Raw genomic sequence first — 19,854 nt, forward strand, 5'->3', positions numbered from 1 at the left:
GAGAGGAGACTCTCCTCCACGCACTGGGCACCATATAAGTGGTCAAAAAATAAGAAATAAAATAATAAACAGTCCTATACTCACCCTCGATGTCTTGCCGCCTCCTCGCACGCTGCCGTTCGGTTTCTGTACCTGGTGTGCGCTGAAGGACCTCGCCGAATGACGTCACTGTCCTGTGATTGGTCGTGAGCGGTCATGTGACCGCTCACGTGACCGTGACGTCACGGGAGGTCCTGTGCGCACAGACCAGCTATACAGAACGGACGCCGGTGAGATGTCTGGGTGAGTATAAGCATTTTTTTATTTTTTTTATTATTTTTAAACATTCTATCTTTTACTATAGATGCTGCATAGGCAGCATCTATAGTAAAAAGTTGGTCACACTTGTCAAACGCTATGTTTGACAAGTGTGACCAACCTGTCAGTCAGTTTTCCAAGCGATGCTACAGATCGCAGGGAAAACTTTAGCATTCTGCAAGCTAATTACGCTTGCAGAATGCTAAAAAAACGCGAAAAAAACGGAAAAAAAACGCAAAAAAAAAAATGCGGATTTCTTGCAGAAAATTTCCGGTTTTCTTCAGGAATTTTCTGCAAGAAATCCGCAACGTGTGCACATACCCTTATAGTCAGCAGAGTCCTATCTCTGTCTCCTGTAGAGAATAAGCTCTTATGGTCAGCAGGGTCCTATCTCTGTCTCCTGTAGATTAAGCTCTTATAGTCAGCAGGGTCCTATCTCTGTCTCCTGTAGAGTAAGCTCTTAGGGTATGTGCACACGTTGCGGATTTCTTGCAGAAAATTCCTGAAGAAAACCGGAAATTTTCTGCAAGAAATCCGCATTTTTTTTTTTGCGTTTTTTTTCCGTTTTTTTCGCGTTTTTTTAGCATTCTGCAAGCGTAATTAGCTTGCAGAATGCTAAAGTTTTCCAAGCGATCTGTAGCATCGCTTGGAAAACTGACTGACAGGTTGGTCACACTTGTCAAACATAGCGTTTGACAAGTGTGACCAACTTTTTACTATAGATGCAGCTTATGCAGCATCTATAGTAAAAGATAGAATGTTTAAAAATAATAAAAAAAATAAAAAAATGCTTATACTCACCCAGACATCTCCTCAGCGGCGTCCGGCTCCTCTTCCTATAGCTGGTCTGTGCGCACAGGACCTTCCGTGACGTCACGGTCACGTGAGCGGTCACATGACCGCTCACGACCAATCACAGGACAGTGACGTCATCGGCAGGTCTTTCGCCGCACACCAGCTACAGGAACCGAACGGCAGCGTGCAGTGGAGGCGGGAAGACATCGAGGGTGAGTATAGGACTGTTTTTTATTTTAATTCTTATTTTTTTGACCACTTATATGGTGCCCAGTGCGTGGAGGAGAGTCTCCTCTCCTCCACCCTGGGTACCAACCGCACATAATCTGCTTACTTCCCGCATCGTGTGCACAGCTCCGTGCGGGAAGTAAGCAGATCAATGGACCCCTAGGTGTGCGGAATCCCCTGCAATTCCGCATTTTAATGAACATGTTGCTTTTTTTTCCGCGATGCGATTTTTTCGCGGAAAAAAAGGCTACATTTGCACAAAAAATGCGGAATACACTTAAAATAATAGGAGGCATATGTAAGCGTTTTTTTCGCGTTTTTATCACGTTTTTATAGCGAAAAAACGCGAAAAAAACGCGAAAAATACTGAACGTGTGCACATGGCCTTATAGTCAGCAGAGTCCTATCTCTGTCTCCTGTAGAGAATAAGCTCTTATGGTCAGCGGTGTTCTCTCAATTATTTGTCCCATGTGTATTTTCCCAGCAATTACAAACTTTCCTGTATTGAAATTCATGTGAATTTATTGCCATGAATCAAATTTTTAGAGAAAATTCTGCTAAGCTAACGAACTCGAATTTCAAAAGATCCCCTCATCTCAAATGGTGAACTGACATTTTTATTGATACAATTTATGGATAGATACATCTTTATCGAATTACAGCAACCGAAATACTGCAATTCTGCCATTTGTTGTTTATCTTGATTTTTACGGATGCAACAGTACTAAATGTTCTTTTTAAATGTTATTTATATTTATTGGGTGAAATGGTGTTAATTAAAATTTTAGTATTCACGTTGCATTTTTAAAAATAGTTTTTAACTATTTTTGAGTCCCTTCAGAGACTTGAACCTGCAATCGTCCGACTGGTTGTTCTGTATACTGCAATACAATAGAATCCCAGTATATAGAAAAAATCTCAGTTTCCTATGAAGCCCAGCCACGGGCTAGTCTTTACCTGAGTACTGTCATAGCAGACAACTCTGCCTGCATCAGTCAGTCTTCTGCGGCACCCATATTGGTGTAGCGGATCCCTTGATATTATATATCCCTCTATATTCAGTCAATCTTCTGCCACGGCAACCCATTGACACCCTATGTCATGCAAAGAAAAAAAAAGTGTCTTTTAGTGCATGACAGCAGCCAAACATAAAAACCCAATATATTTCTGGTATTGCTGTAATCGCACTGACCCGAAGAATAGTTTTCTAATCACTTATACTGCAGATGAACAACGTAAAAAATAAATAAAATCAATTCTTCACCTACTATTGATTTGTTCATTTTGTCTCCCAAACATTGAAATAAGGTTCGGCTCACATTTATCCTGCGCTCTATACTGAGTGCTTTCAGGTTTCCCTGTAAATCACAGAAATACGTGATGCAGATGGAAACCCAGACGGGAGATTCCCTATAATGAGGCAGATGGAGACACTGTGGATGCTGTCGGACCTATGATCCAGCGGTGTCCGTCTTTTTAAGTGTGCATGAAAGTGTGGTCAGACTCAGTTTGGTGCGTTCCTGAAAAGTACACTAGTGATAAGCGAATGTGCACTGATAATGCAAATTCATGCTCGTGTGCTAGCCGAGTGTCTTTGGCGTGCTCAAAAAATATCTTTGAGTCCCAGCGGATGTATGTCTCGCGGTTGTTTGACAGCCGCAACACATGCAGGGAGTGCCTGGTAGGTTAAAAATGCTCACTACACCGCTAGATGAATTCAAGAGGTTGTTTACAAAATTAGGTCACTTGAGGGGGATTCTGCTCTTTTGGCATCTCAGGGGCATTCACAATCAGTTCCAGCCAAAATTACGCTTCATAATTCAATTGGAGCTACTTCCCAAACAGTTGTTTTCCACCACATATGGGGGATCACTGTACTCAGGACAAATTGCATGGTCTATTTTCTCATGATACCCTTGTGAAAGTGAAAAAATTGGAGCTGAAGCAACATTTTTGCTGTAAAAAATTTTTTTTTATTTTCACGGCTCAACGTTATAAAATTCTGTGAAGCACCTATGGGATCAAGGTGCTCACTACACCTCTAGGTAAGTTCCCTAAGGGTTCTAGTTTCCAAAATGGGATCACTTGTGGGTTTTTCCAGACATGAGGGGTTCTGCAAACGTGACACGGTGTCCGCTATCTATTACAGCCAATATTGCGCTCCAAAAGTCAAATGGCGCTCCTTCCATTTCAAGCCCTCCTGTGCACCCAAACAGTAGTTTTCCACCACATATGGGGTTTCTGCACACTCAGGAGAAATTGCAAGGCAAATTTTATGGTCTATTTTCTCTTTTTACCCTTGAGAAAATTTAAAATCTTGGGCAAAAGGAACGTGTTTGAGAAAAATTTAATTTTTAATTTTCAAGGCTCGTTTAAAATTCTGTGAAGCACCAGTGGGTTTTGAAGCTGCTCACCCCACCTCCTAGATAAGTTCCTTGAGAGGTGTAGTCTCCAAAATGATGTCACTTGTGGGGAGTTTCCACAATTTAGGCACATCAGGGGCCCTGCAAATGCGACATGGTGTCCGCTATCTATTGCAGCCAATTTTAAGCTCAGGAGTCCTGTCCTGCACCCAGTAGTTTTCCACCACATATGTGGTATTGCCATACTCTGGAAGATTTGAATAGCAAATTGTATGGTTCATTTTCTCCTGTTACCCTTGTAAAAATGTAAAATTTGGGGCTAAATGTGGGAAAAATTAAAAATGTTCATTTTTTCCTTCCACATTGCTTTAATTCCTGTGAAGCAAGAGTTAATAAACTTCTTGAATGTGGTTTTGAGCACTTTGAGCTGTGCAGTCTTTAAAATGGTATCACTTTATGACATTTTCTGTTATATAGGCCCTTCAAAGGCACTTCAAATGTGACGTGGTCCCTAAAAAAATGGTTTTGTAAATTTTTTTGGAAATATGAGAAACTGCTGATAAACATTGTCAGCTATAGAGAAACAGAGCCAGAGGATAAGTAATTTTCAGGGTTATTTTTTTACATATTAATAAGCCAATGGGAAAAAGTTTGTTGACCATGAAAACCCCCTTATGGCAGTGTTCTAAAAAATTAACACAATTTGTTTTATTTTTGGCAGATAACTTTACCAGGAATTCAGAGGAACAGCTGATACTTTCAGCTTTTAAAGCAGAGGATGGTGGTATCATACCATATATGTATGAAGAGCATGCCATTATCCCAGATATGAATTCAGTCCTTGACACAAACAATCTATCCTTTGATCCTTACCTACAGGTCCTATTTTCTGATTCATCACAGACTGTAAAGCAAAACAAAAATAACAGAAGGGATGGTGAACACAAAAGAACTTTCACAAGAAAGAAAACATTTATATGTTCAGAATGCGGGAAGTGTTTAAAGGATAATTTTGCTTTAGTAATACATAACAGAATTCATACAGGGGAGAAACCTTACTCATGTTCAGAATGTGGGATATGTTTTAGGACTAAAGACAAACTTGTTAGACATCAGAGAATTCACACGGGGGAAAGGCCACATTTATGTTCAGAATGCGGGAAATGTTTTAGGACTAAAGCAAAACTTGACAGACATCAGAGAATTCACACAGGTGAAAGGCCATTTGAATGTTTAGAATGTGGGAAACGTTTTAGAGAAAAATTCAGACTTGCTACACATCAGAGAACTCACACTGGTGAAAAGCCATTTTCATGTTCAGAATGTGAGAAATGTTTTAATTATAAATCAGTTTTAGTTGCACACCAACGAATTCATACAGGGGAGAAGCCATATTCATGTTTAGAATGTGGAAAGTGTTTTACCCAAAACTCTTCTCTGTTTGCACATCACAAATCTCACAAAAGAAAGAAGTCAATTTCATGTCTAGAATGCGGGAAATATTTCACCAAGAAATCTCATCTTGTTAAACATCAGAGAAATCACTCAAACAAGTAGCCATTTTCTATTGTTTTTATTAAAAACAAACATTTGACTAGATTATACTAGGGAAAAAAAATAAAACAGTTAAAGTAAAGTCACACTTCATATTAGGGAAAGCATTGTGCATGAGTATTACCCCCAGGAACTTAATTGGCCAATTCAGACTGTTTGTTTGGTTTTTGTAATTTTTCAATTTTGAAATCTTGTAATAGCCATAACTGTTCATTTGTTATAATGTTTTTTTTATGTTTCCTCAGTCCAGGAGTACTGAATTTTACTTGGGGGGAATGTGGCACCCCAGGAGTCCGGTTGCCACAATGGCATTGCCTTCCTCACGGGGGAGGTGATGTAATGCCTGGATGCAAGGAGGGATTCCCTAATCAGGCAACAATTACATGCAGCACCTTCCTGACTCCAGGCCAGAAGGGAGAGCTCTAAACCTGGATTCAGGGGAGCTTCCCTTACAAGTTCTGGTCTGGGGGCGGGGTTAGAGAGTTGAGTGCGAGACACTGAAGGGAAAGGAAGCAAGAGAGAGAGAAGCCTGGGGTCTGGAGATGCGATAGCGCTCACCCCACGATAAAGCGCCAAGAGACCGGACACAGGAGTCCGTGGTGGTGCGAGGATTGCATACTCAGCCACCGAATCCAGAGGGCAGGAGATTCCAAGTCTCCTGTCCCAACTGAGATCTGCAGGCAACACAGCAGGTCAGGAGCCTGGGGCTGCCAGTGAGAAGGCAGTGCTCATGACAGGCTCAGGGTGTCAGCCATACTGGTTGGTAGTACAGACACTGAGAGGACTTGAGCAAAGCTTCAGGCAGCAAGGGTCAGAATACAGCGCAGAAAGGAAGGCTTCCAATCCCACCTGGTTAGGTGGATCCCAAGCTGTTTCCAGGCTGCCTGAACCCCATCACCACCTGCTACCTGTACCCTGGATTGTACCTGCAATTCATCAGTAAAAGGAAACTGCAACCGAGTCCTTCAATTCTTTCCTGCATCTCCACATCTACTATCCTTTACCAACTACATCGGGAGCCCTGGGGACGAAGCTCTATCTGTGGGGAGCTATACCAACTCTGCTGCAATACCATCAGCCCTAGAGGACTCCTTTAAGCAGCGTCGGCTACCCCTGGCTAAATACCACAGGTGGCGTCACGGACAAATAACTAGCGGGCACTCCACATGACTGCTACCGTTTTAGTCAGAATGATTCTTGACATTGTTCTCTAATCTTTTTCGTCAACAAGTTATTTACATCCTCAAGATCCTCTTTCACGGAATGTTCTTCTCATTCACAAAGTTCTTAGTAATGTTGAATTCATTGGATGAGAAAATACTAAAAGGTTGTCAGTTTCTTTATAAATAAATTTCCAAATCACCCAAATGGTTTATTTTTCCCAATCTAACGTGGCTTTACACTGAAACTAAAATTTGCTCAATTGATTTTATGCTGTGCTGTTGTTTCATACATGCCCCGGTCCGTTTGATTTTCTTGTGCTCCATCTCAGGCTTTGCAAGTAGCCCGGTGTTCTCTCATGTGTTGTATTTCCTGGCCTATATAGGGCCTCCCAAGACCCACACCTTTGTCTTGGTATTGCTCTAAGACTTGCCAGTAACTGTTTTAGTTGTCTGTGCACAATTCCAGGCCACAGTCATTAGGCTGTCTGTGGTTTACCATCCATGAGTTACTGGTTTGCTGTTTCCAGTAACTTTTCTACCTGTCAGTGGAGGACCTCACCTACTTGTCTCCGGTTTCCAGTAACCTTGTTCACCTGCTTATCTGTGGTTTCCAGTAACCTTGTCGTCAGTAGAGCAGCTCGCATTCTTGTCTGTGGTTTCCAGTAACCTTGCTATCTGTCAGTGGTTTTCAGGACTTTACCTAACAGCCTGCGGTTTCCAGTATCGCTTCCTACTTGCCTGTGGTTTCCAGGATGCTTTTCTGGCTGTGTGTGGTTTCCATGGTATTAGACTTTCTTGTTACTCCAGAGTTTTGTCTGCTACCTGTCTGTGATCTCCTGGATGTCTCCCGCTTTCCAGCATCCCACCTGCTTGCCTATGGTCTTCTGAATGTCTCCCACCTGCCAGTGGTTTACAGGCATCCTGCCGTCATTCTCCTGGCTATTTCCTGCTTGCCTGCAGTTTGCAGCATCAAGCCTGCTTTCCTGTGGTTTCCAGGACTTTATTGAAACTTTTAGTTTGCTTCTACGTGCCCACCTGTAACTTCTAGTGACTCTGATTTTTGTTTCCCACGTGCCATACCTGCCTGCTGCACCGATGCCTGTGTGCCCACCTGGACCTTCAGCTTAAAGGATCCACCTCACCATGTGAGCTCACAGTATATAACAGCTGTATTCTAATCACATGACTTAAATATTTCATACAGGGAACCTTCAATCATGAAAGACCAGATGTTGCTACTAAAGTGGCCATTTAGTGTACATGAAACATGCACAAAGAATATTTAATGTTTCTATGCACAGTATTACTGCATTTTGAGGAGTTGTCTGTTGACATCAGTAATGGAGAAATGCTGCTATATCAGATCAAAACAATTGTTATTGGAACTATCTGATTCCAAGATTGTCTCATGGGGTATACTATTAATTAAATTAGACTAGATGCACATTGGATGATGCAGATGTCTTGATAGCGTACAGCAGCATATCACAGGGTATAGAGAGGTGAGGGACAACCCTTTTAAAACTTATTACCAATGATCAATAAACATCTGCTTTTAAAACATATCCTTGTGTTTACATGAATATTTTATAATTTTTCGGTGTTAAGCTTTTGCATTAGAACTTATAGAGTTGAGGGAAAGCTGGTAGGGATTTTGTGTATACATATAATTACTATAAAGGGAGGATACCATAATGGAAAACAAAGTGGACTCCCGCTTTGTTGTGTGTGATGACACAGCATTTAATCTTAATTATGCCAGACTTGTCTTTCTACAGTGAGTCAAGAGACATAGGCCATTGTTCATATGAGCCAGAACATTGACTCCTGAATTGATTGTGTTACTATCCTTGGAGGACAGGGATGCAGGGTCATTGAACAATAGATGTTTGCTAATATCTTGATTACCCATTGTACAGTGGGTAAGGAAAGTATACAGACCCCTTTAAATTTTTCACTCTTTGTTTCATTGCAGCCATTTGGTAAATTCAAAAAAAGTTTATTTTCTTCTCATTATTGTACACTCTGCACCCCATCTTGACTGAAAAAACAGAAATGTAGTATTTTTTGCAAATTTATTAAAAATTAAAAACTAAAAAATCACATGGTCATAAGTATTCAGACCCGTTGTTCAGTATTGAGTAGAGGCACCCTTTTGAGCTAGTACAGCCATGAGCCTTCTTGGGAATGATGCAACAAGTTTTCACACCTGGATTTGGGGATCCTCTGCCATTCTTCCTTGCAGATCCTCTCCAGTTCCGTCAGGTTGGATGGTGAACGTTGGTGGACAGCCATTTTCAGGTCTCTCCAGAGATACTCAATTGGGTTTAGGTCAGGGCTCTGGCTGGGCCAGTCAAGAATGGTCAAACAGTTGTTCTGAAGCCACTCCTTTGTTATTTTAGCTGTGTGCTTAGGGTCATTGTCTTATTGGAAGGTGAACCTTCGGCCAAGTCTGAGGTCCAGAGCACTCTGGAAGAGGTTTTCATCCAGGATATCTCTGTACTTGGCCACATTCATGTCTTCCTCAATGACAACCAGTCGTCCTGTTCTGCAGCTGAAAAACATCTCCATAGCATGATGCTGCCACCACGTTTCACTGTTGGGATTGTATTAGGCAGGTAATGAGCAGTGCCTGGTTATCTCCACACATATCACTTAGAATTATCACCAAAAAGGTCTATCTTCGTCTCATCAGACCAGAGATTCTTATTTCTCATAGTCTGGAAGTTCTTCATGTATTTTTTAGAAAACTCTATGCGGGCTTTCATATGTCTTGCACTGAGGAGAGGCTTCCGTCAGGCCAATCTGCCATAAAGGCTTCAGTGATAGAGTACTTTGTGAAACTTTCTCCCATCTCCTTCTTGCATCTCTAGAGCTGAGCCACAGTGATCTTGGGGTTCTTCTTTACCTCTCTCACCAAGGCTCTTCTCCCACAACTACTCAGTTTGGCTGGACGGCCAGGTCTAGGAAGACTTCTGATGGTCCCAAACTTCTTCCATTGTGCTTTAAGGAACCTTGAGTACTGCAGAAATTCATTTATAACCTTGGCCAGATCTGTGTCTTGCCATAATTCTGTCTCTGAGCTCCTTGGCCAGTTAATTTGACCTCATGATTCTCATTTGGTCTGACATGCACTGTGAGCTTGAGGTCTTATATAGACAGGTGTGTGCCTTTCCAAATCAAATCCTATCAGTTTAATTAAAAACAAAGTTGGACTCCAATGAAGGAGTAGAACCATCTCAAGGAGGATCACAAGGAAATGGACAGCATGTGACTTAGGCTGGTTTCACACTTGCGTTTTGATCTGCAGCGTTTTTTAAAAAAACGCATGTGGTGAAAAAACGCATGTAAACGCGGCAAAATGCCGCATTTTTTGGACGCATGCGTTTTTGCGCCAAAAAAAATTTGCGGCAAAACGTGGCATTTTCCTGCGTTTACATGCGTTTTTTCCCGCGTTTGCGTTTTTGAAACGCATGCTGAGAAGTGTGTGACAGCTGCCAAACATCAAAATCAACTAGAAAACACACTATTTATAGAATTAGCTAGGGTTAGGATCCCTAGGGTTAGGGTTAGGGGTAGCTTTTTATTAGAATGTCCTGGTCACCAGGTCACTGATAAGCCACCCCCCACCATCAAGGTGATAAAGGGATCCTAACCCTAAGCCACCCCCCACCATCAAGGTGATAAAGGGATCCAAACCCTACCCCTAACCCTAAGCCACCCCCCACCATCAAGGTGATAAAGGGATCCTAACCCTAAGCCACCCCCCACCATCAAGGTGATAAAGGGATCCAAACCCTAACCCTACCCCTAACCCCACCCCTAACCCTACCCTGAAATACGTGGCACTGAAATACGTTTATATACGTATATACGTATATAAGTGCCACAATATTTCAATGGCCACATATATAAGTGCCACGTATTTACGTGCCACGTATATAAGTGCCACGTATATAAGTGCCGCGTATATAAGTGCCACATATATAAGTGCCACGTATTTTAGTGCCACGTACATAAGTGCCACGTATATAAGTGCCACGTATTTTAGTGCCACGTATTTAAGTGCCACGTATTTAAGTGCCACGTATTTCACGTAAATGCCACGATATTTCAGTGCCACGTATTTCAGTGCCACGCATTTAAGTGCCACGTATTTACATGCCACGATATTTCGTGCCACGTATAACCACGTAGTTATAGTATTTATAGTACGTGGCACTAAAATACATGGCACTGAAATACGTGGCACTATGACTGTCAGAAAATGTTCATTAAACGGTTAGGGGTGAGGTTAGGGGTAGGGTTAGGGTTTGGATCCCTTTATCACCTTGATGGTGGTGGGTGACTTTTCAGTGTGTTTTCTGTTTTTTTTTCTATAAAAACGCATGCGTTTTTAACGCAAACGCATGTGCTTAAAAACGCATGCGTTTACATAGACAGCAATGCATTTTTTGCCGCGGCAAAAAATCGCCGCTAGAAATTACTACAGGTTGCATTTCTGCAAATGAACGCACGCGTTAAAAAACGCATGCGTTGCCGAAAACGCGTCAAAATGCATGCGAAAAAACGCATGCGTTTTTAACGTTAAGTTTAGGAAAAAAAATGTTTGCGTTTTTTAGCGCTAAAACGCAGCTTACAAAAACGCAAGTGTGAAACCAGCCTTAAACATGAGTGTCTGAGCAAAAGGGTGTTTATTTATGAATATTTATGACCATGTGATATTTCAGTTTTTCTTTTTTATTAAATTTGCAAAAATGTCTACGTTTGTTTTTTTTTTTCAGTCAAGATGGGGCGCAAAGAGTACACTAATGTGAAAAAAATTAACTTTTTTGAATTTACCAAATGGCTGCAATAAAACAAAGAGTGAAAAATGTAAAGGGGTCTGAATACTTTCTGTACCCACTGTATAAGGCCAGGTTCACGCTGCATTAACAGCAGCCCATTCAACACATGCGTTAACGGGCTGCTGTTAACCCAAGAGCCGGTATGTCAGTGCGCTAGCGCAGATAGAGCTTCATCGCCGCAGCTGAATGATTTACAGCTGCTAGTCAGGCTGAGTACACGTTGGGGTTGCCTGGTTGCTAGGGAATCCCCACATGTAATTGATAGAACTATTCTGGTTGGTCCATGCCGTTGATCTTTGGATGTATTGGCCTGTTGCTCCTCTGCTATATATTTGTCTATTATGCTACTTATTGTTTACAACGTTACAGATGTTAGTCTGAGTGCTCGGATCCATGATGCGTTGGGTTTTTAGTGGATAAACCTGTTTAACCTAAGTGATAACTTTCAATTTCACTTAGTGCTTCAATATACTAAAATTTCTAGTTAAATATATTGGTTGTGGAGAGTTCTGAGGGAATCTAATTTTGCTGTTGTTTTCCTTCTGGGTTATACAACATGATTATAAAAATTGAAGTATCTCTTCTAACAGCATGCTCAAAAAGGAGAGGAGATCAGGGCCTACCTCTTAGTCTTATCCTTTTTTCACCCCTCTATTCTTTTTCTTTCTACATCCATTTATCTCTCCTTTTGATAATGATCTTGCAGCATATGTTACTGTTAGAGACTCTCCATTGTCACCATGTCTTCTTACCAACAGAAGGACTTTCATGTCCCCAAATGCTTTTAACCTGCAATTATGGGGTTGATCTGCAGGTTAACAGCTCTCTAAAGCTGCCCGGCCATCGTAATTAAAGCCCGGCTACTGGGAGGAAATTAACTTTATTCTCCCAGACAGCCTCAGGCTTTCCGTCATTGAGGTATGACGACATAATGAGCAATGGTTGTAAGCATGCCGTGGTACATTGACTGACAGCCGTCTCTGCAGTGTATCAGTGCAGAGACGGCTGTCAGTTTACTTTGGCGTGCTTACAGACACTGCTCACTTTAGGAAGACCGCATGGACCAAGGCTCATCACCCTGAATCCCCGCACTTACCTGTGTTCAGAATACTACTCAGACAACACAGGGAGAGGGTAAAACAGTGTAGCAATAATTTACTGAACCACCAACAGACAAAAACATATAGAACTGTCCCAGCAAATACACAACATGGTGAAAATTACAAAGTCTCACCCTTCCACTGGATTGCAGTGATTAGAGCAGCTGTGACTTCGGGGCATCCAGGGCCTACTATCCCAACCAGTAGCACCCTGCTTTTGTCAGGCACCCACAGAAAGGATGTAGCAGTAAGCTTGGTAAACTAACCGAGTGCAGTGAGGTATGTGGCCAGGTGACCTGATTGTCCCAACCTGGATTCTCCAAACATCTTTAAACATTCAGTGATGGTCAATGGTGCAGATCTGTATTCCCCCAGCTAGGGCTGTGGTCCCTTGAGCTGGCATCCTGTGGAATGTCAAATCTATATTCCTCTTGATGGAGCCATGGTGCCTTGGCTGGCGTTCTGTAGAGTCTGGAACAGAGGCAGATCCCCCTTTTATAGTTCTAAAGGCCATCATCCACAGGTCATATGGAAAGCTGGGATGCGGTCAACTCTTATTGTTTGAGTAGTCAATCTGCATAGTTTGTCCTTCACTGTTTGCAGGTCAACAACTACAGAGTAAGGCCAGGTTCTCACTGCGTTGCTGGCGTCCGTTAGACGGAGTACGTTACACCGCGGCATAACGCGGTGTAATGCAGTCCGTTAATGCCGCCATTAATTCCTATGTCGGACGCATCGCTAGCGCACGCCCACAATGGGCGTGCGCTAGCGATGTGCCGTCATTGAGTGACGGACCCTGGGACGCGTGCTGCAGCGTTTCCGGGTCCGTCACTGCTAGCGCAAAAACAATCTCCAGCAGTCATAAATACTCGGAGGTCACCCGAGCGTGCTCAGGAAAACCCGAGCAACGAGTACACTCGCTCATCACTACCCATCACAGAATCTAATTCCCATAACCTGCAATATTATATTTATCGAGAAAGTCATCCAAACCCTTCTAAAATTTTAGTAGTGACTCAACCATTACAACATTATGTGGAGGAGAGTTCCATAGTCTCACTGCTCTTAGAGTAAAGAATCTGCATCGGCGATTATCATTAAACCTTCTTTCCTCCAGACGTAGAGGATGCCCCCTTGTCTCTGGCACTGGTCTAGGTGCATAAAGATCACTAGAAAGATCTCAGTACTGTGCCCTCATATATTTGTACATTATAATAAGATCTCCCCTAAGCCTTCGTATTTCCAAACTGAATAACCCCAAGGCTCATTGTATGTTTCCTACTAGTCAGGCCATGCCCTGCAGAGGGCGGTAGTGAAGTGTGGATAATATACCCAAACCACATACACATACAGATTACAGTACTCAATAATTGTACATGCAAAACTGACCCATACATGAAGTACTCATACAGCTCTGCTCGGTACACGCAGCTCCGCTTCATACATACATTGCTCTACCTTTTCAAGGTTAAATACGCAATGTACATGTGTGGCTCATCTCTGTTCCATACACGAAGAGCTCCATGTCGTACACATGCAGCTCCGCTCCGTACACCTCGTACACACATGGCTCTGCTCCGTACACGCACAACTCCACTCCTTACACGTCGTACCTACGCGGCTCAGCTCCGTGCACATCACCCACGCATGGCTCTGCTTCTTACACATAGTACACTCACGGCTCTGCTCCGTACACCTCATACACACATAGCTCCGCTCCGTACACCTCGTACACACACGGCTCTGCTCCGTACACACACGACTCCACTCCTTACACCTCGTACACACGCGACTCTGCTCCGTACACCTCATACACACATGGCTCCGCTCCGTGCACCTCGTACACACACGGCTCTGCTACATCCACCCTGTAAACCCCTCCTGACCCCACACATAAACTTCCCCTCATCCAGCACCATGACAACCAGCACAGCAGAGTCCTGCATACACTGAGGCCCCTGATCATGTGACCCCCTGACTCCTCCCCTCCTGTGACCTCATCACAGGTCCTGTGCGCACAGAACAGCCATATATGTGGTGTGCGGCTCTGCAGGTGGAGGTAGGTGCTGGAGATTCCTCATTATCCCTTAATGATCGCCAATCCGCCATTTTAAAGGGAACCTACCACCCCGTTTTTTAAAAATTAGATAAAAATAGTGTGAAATAGGGGCAGAGCTGGGCTTTACATTAGGGCCTTTTCGGTGCCTTTACACCCCCGTTAGGCTGTCCAAATACCTTTGTGAAGTGGCCGTTTTCTGCTGTCACTCAAGTGGGTCAGGTCGGATGGGCGTGGTCACAGCGCTGTTTGTCCCCCAGGATCCTGCTCATCATTACGTTGGTGGCGTAGTGGTGTGCGCATGTCCAAAGAAGATCCACTGCCCAGGAGATGAATAACGGCGCGGTCTTCGCTATTCAGCCGTTTACCGGTGGGCGCGGCCATCTTTCCTGTGGCCGCGCCTGTGCAGATGGAGCGCTCTGCTGCCCGGGACTTCAGGAAAATGGCCGCCGCGATCTCCATCTGCGCACGCGCGGAATCCCGCGGCCATTTTCCTGAATAGCTGAACGGCTGAATAGCGAAGACCGCTATTGTGTAAGACCGCCGCCCGGCACCCGGATGTTCTTTGGGGTCTCGGCTGCCGGGGGTAGCCGAGACCCCAAAGAACATGATCGGGGTCGATTTGCACCGACCCCTGCTTTGCGATCGCCGGTAATTAACAGTTTACCGGCGACCGCAAAAAAAAAAAAAGCGATCAGTTATTTCTCTGTCCTCTGATGTGATCGCACATCAGAGGACAGAGAAATAGGGGGATTCGGGGACCCTATCATACTCACCCGGGGTCCCTGGGTCCTCTTCTGTCTTCTCCTGCCAGCCGGCTTTTTCATCATGGCGGGCGCATGCGCAGTGCGCCCGCCATCTGCTGCCATCTGCCGGCCGGCAGGAGAAGACAAGTTGGGGCTAAAATTAGGGTTAGGGTTAGGGTTAGAGTTAGGGTTAGGGTTAGGGTTAGGGTTGGGGCTAAATTTAGGGTTAGGGCTAGGGTTAGGGTTAGGCTACTTTCACACTAGCGTTTTTTGGCTTCCGTCGCAATGCGTCGTTGGAGAAAAAACGCATCCTGCAAAAGTGCTTGCAGGATGCGTTTTTTCTCCATTGGCTTGCATTAGCGACGCATTGCGACGGATTGCCACATGTCGCATCCGTCGTGCGACGGATGCGTCGTGCTTCGGCGGACCGTCGACACAAAAAAAACTACATGTAACTTTTTTGTGCGACGTGTCCCACATATTTCAGTGCCACGTGCCACGTATTTAAGTGACACGTGCCACGTATCAAAGTGCCACGTGCCACATATTTCAGTGCCACGTATCAAAGTGCCACGTGCCACGTATCAAAGTGCCACGTGCCACGTATCAAACTGCCACGTGCCACGTATCAAAGTGCCACATGCCACATATTTCAGTGCCACGTGCCACGTATCAAAGTGCCACGTGCCACGTATCAAAGTGCCACGTGCCACATCTTTCAGTGCCACGTGCCACGTATTTAAGACACGTGCCACGTATCAAAGTGCCACGTGCCACATATTTCAGTGCCACGTGCCACGTATTTAAGTGACACGTGCCACGTATCAAAGTGCCACGTGCCACATATTTCAGTGCCACGTATCAAAGTGCCACGTATCAAAGTGCCACGTGCCACGTATCAAAGTGCCACGTGCCACATATTTCAGTGCCACGTGCCACATATTTCAGTGCCACGTGCCACGTATCAAAGTGCCACGTGCCACGTATCAAAGTGCCACGTGCCACATCTTTCAGTGCCACGTGCCACGTATTTAAGAGACACGTGCCACGTATCAAAGTGCCACGTGCCACATATTTCAGTGCCACGTATTTAAGTGACACGGGCCACGTATCAAAGTGCCACGTATCATGTATTTCAGTGCCACATATTTAAGTGACACGTATCACGTATAAGTGCCACGTGTCACGTATTTAATTGCCACATATTTAAGTGCCACGTATCAAGATTTTCCATGGAGAACAGACACATCCAGAGATATGTCTGCTCTCCACGGCTGCAGCAACACACTGACAGGAGCCATAGTTCCTGTCGGTGTGTCACTGCGCATGCGCGAGCGAGTTTACCGGCGGTCATTGACCCCGGCACTCTCGCTTAACGGCAGTGCTGCGTGGGAAAGTTCAACGCAGCTGTACTGCTGTTAACCGAGACGCCGGAGTCATTGAACTCCGGAACAGTACGCGATACACTGCTAGGAGCTTCGCTCCTGGCAGTGTATCGCCGGAGAGCAGCCGATCGGCGTGGGACACTCGTTTTATGGATTCTGCGGACAGGGAGTATGAATTTGGTTTATTATTTTTGGATTTTTTCCTGGAGGATCGAGGGCTTCGCCTACAAGTGTGCTGTTGGTGAGTATATACTCTGTGTTATATGTTGTATGTACTGTGTGTCATGTATGTGTATTGTGTGTAGGTGTTTTGTGTAACTTTACAATTGTGCTAAGTCGCCGGACACAGGGACAACTCTCCAATCCTAATACCGGATGGGAGTAGTAGTCCCATACGGCGACTTAGCACAATGGTGGCACTAGCGTCGCATGGGGACACACACACGCACACACACGCACACACACGCACACACACAAGGACTCCATGCTGCTTCACTGGGGGGCGGGGGCTTCCCTCTTCCTGTCCGACGTCACGTCCGGTCCTTGGTGTCAACCCCTCCGTACAAAGACGCCGACACCCAGGACAAAGGCGCTGTGTGTGGAAGGTAATATGGGGCCATAGGGGGATACGCAGACACGCCGCTGCGTAAAGAATTGACATGTCAATTCTTTTTACGCCGGCGTGTTTGCAGACAAAAGCGCCGCGTTTTTTTGCGGTGTGTCTGAACGGCAAAGTGAATTTCTCATTCACTTTGCCGGCAGACGAAAATGACATTGCGCATTTTTGAAAAGCGCCCGCAAAATAGCGCTCAAAAATGCGCTATGTCTGAAAGTAGCCTAAGGCTTCTTTCACACTTGCGTCGGTACGGGGCGGTCGCAATGCGTCGGCCCGATGTACCGACGCACGTTGTGAAAATTGTGCACAACGTGGGCAGCGGATGCAGTTTTTCAACGCATCCGCTGCCCAGTCTATGTCCTGGGGAGGAGGGGGCAGAGTTACGGCCACGCATCCGCGGAAATGGCGGACGCGACGTACAAAAAAAAGGTTACATTGAACTTTTTTTGTGACGACGGGGGCTAAAGTTATGGTTAGGGTTGGGGCTAAAGTTAGGGTTGGGGCTAAAGTTAGGGTTAGAGTTGGGATTAGGGTTAGGGTTTGGATTAGGGTTGGGATTAGTGTTACGTTTGGGATTAGGGTTGGGATTAGGGTTAGGGTTGGGATTAGGGTTAGGGGTGTGTTGGATTTAGGGTTTTGATTAGGGTTATGGTTAGGGTTGAGATTAGGGCTGTTTTGGGGTTAGGGTTGTGATTATCGTTAGGGTTGTGATTAGGATTATGGATCGGGTTGAGATTAGGGTTAGGGCTGTGTTGGGGTTAGGGTTGGAGTTAGAATTGGGGGGTTTCCACTGTTTAGGTACATCAGGGGGTCTCCAAACACGACAGCCAATTTTGCGCTAAAAAAGTCAAATGGTACTCCCTCCCTTCTGAGCTCTGCCGTGCGCCCAAACAGTGGTTTACCCCCACATATGGGGCATCAGCGTACTCGGGATAAATTGGACAACAACTTTTGGGGTCCAATTTCTCCTGTTACCCTTGTGAAAATAAAAACTTGGGGGCTAAAAATCTTTTTTGTTGGAAAAAAATATATTTTTTTATTTTCACTACTCTGCATTATAAATTTCTGTGAAGCACTTGAGCTTTCAAAGTTCTCACCACATATCTAGATAAGTTCCTTAGGGGGTCTAGTTTCCAAAATTTGGTCACTTGTGGGGGTTTCTACTGTTTAGGTACATTAGGGGTCTGCAAACGCAACATAACGCCCGCAGACAATTCTATCAAAGTCTGCATTGCAAAATGGCGCTCCTTCCCTTCCGAGCTATGCCGTGCGCCCAAACAGTGGTTTACCCCCACATATGGGGTACCAGCATACTCAGGACAAATTGGACAACAACCTTTGGGGTCCAATTTCTCTTGTTACCCTTGTGAAAATAAAAATTTGGGGGCTAAAAAAATCTTTTTTGTGGGAAAAAAAATATTTTTTATTTTCACTACTCTGCATTATAAACTTCTGTGAAGCACTTGGGCATTCAAAGTTCTCACCACATATCTAGATAAGTTCCTTGGGGGGTCTATTTTCCAAAATGGGGTCACTTGTTGGGGGTTTCTACTGTTTAGGTACATTAGGGGTCTGCAAAGGCAACATAACGCCCGCAGACAATTCTATGAAAGTCTGCATTCCAAAATGGCACTCCTTCCCTTCCGAGCTCTGCCATGCGCCCAAACAGTGGTTTACCCCCACATATGGGGTACCAGCATACTCAGGACAAATTGGACAACAACTTTTGGGGTCCAATTTCTCTTGTTACCCTTGTGAAAATAAAAACTTGGGGGCTAAAAAATCTTTATTGTTAAAAAATATATATTTTTTATTTTCACGACTCTGCATTATAAACTTCTGTGATGCACTTGGGCATTCAAAGTTCTCACTACACATCTAGATAAGTTCCATGGGGGGTCTAGTTTCCAAAATGGGGTCACTTTTGGGGGGTTTCTGCTGTTTAGGCACATCAGGGGCTCTCCAAACGCGACATGGCGTCCGATCTCAATTCCAGTCAATTTTGCATTGAAAAGTCAAATGGCGCTCCTTTGCTTCCGAGCTCAGCCATGCGCCCAAACAGTGGTTTACCCCCACATATGGGGTGTCGGCGTACTCAAGACAAATTGTACAACAGCTTCTGGGGTCCATTTTCTCCTGTTACCCTTGGTAAAATAAAAATTTGGAGGCAAAAAGATCATTTTTGTAGAAAAAATGCGATTTTTTTATTTTCACGGCTCTACGTTATAAACTTCTGTGAAGCACCTGGGGGTTTAAAGTGCTCACCACACATCTAGATAAGTTCCTTAAGGGGTCTAGTTTCCAAAATGGTGTCATATGTGGGGGGTCTCTACTGTTTAGGCACATCAGCGGCTCTCCAAACGTGACATGGCGTCCGATCTCAATTCCAGCCAATTCTACATTGAAAAAGTAAAACGACACTCCTTCTCTTCCAAGCTCTGCGGTGCGCCCAAACAGTGGTTTACCCCCATATATGGGGTATCGACGTACTCAGGAGAAATTGCACAACAAGTTTTGTGGTCTAATTTCTCCTGTTACCCTTATGAAAATAAAAATTTGGGGGCAAAAAGATCATTTTTGTAGAAAAAATGAGATTTTTTATTTTCACGGCTCTACGTTATAAACTTCTGTGAAGCACTTGGGGGTTCAAAGTGCTCACCACACATCTAGATAAGTTCCTTGGGGGGTCTAGTTTCCAAAATGG

At 44.4% G+C, this 19,854-nt stretch overlaps 1 protein-coding gene across 9 annotated transcripts in view; it reads left to right on the top strand.

Annotated features, from left to right (window-relative positions):
- LOC143767365 (uncharacterized) overlaps window positions 1-19,854 on the top strand; it is a 307,056-nt gene that overhangs the window by 138,410 nt on the left and 148,792 nt on the right. For 5 of the 9 annotated variants that reach the window (XM_077255648.1, XM_077255636.1, XM_077255637.1 and 2 more), the window contains exon 1: window positions 14,373-14,406. The exons of 1 other annotated variant lie outside the window; for it this stretch is intronic. In XM_077255648.1, the coding sequence (XP_077111763.1) occupies window positions 14,380-14,406 (27 nt within the window). In that variant the 5' untranslated portion in view covers window positions 14,373-14,379. Of the gene's footprint in view, window positions 1-14,353; window positions 14,407-19,854 lie in introns of those variants that run through there. 3 more of the 9 variants (XM_077255638.1, XM_077255639.1, XM_077255647.1) reach the window with 2 other exon arrangements.

This window comes from Ranitomeya variabilis, chromosome 4 (assembly GCF_051348905.1).
Source record: "Ranitomeya variabilis isolate aRanVar5 chromosome 4, aRanVar5.hap1, whole genome shotgun sequence".
Lineage (NCBI taxonomy): Eukaryota > Metazoa > Chordata > Amphibia > Anura > Dendrobatidae > Ranitomeya > Ranitomeya variabilis.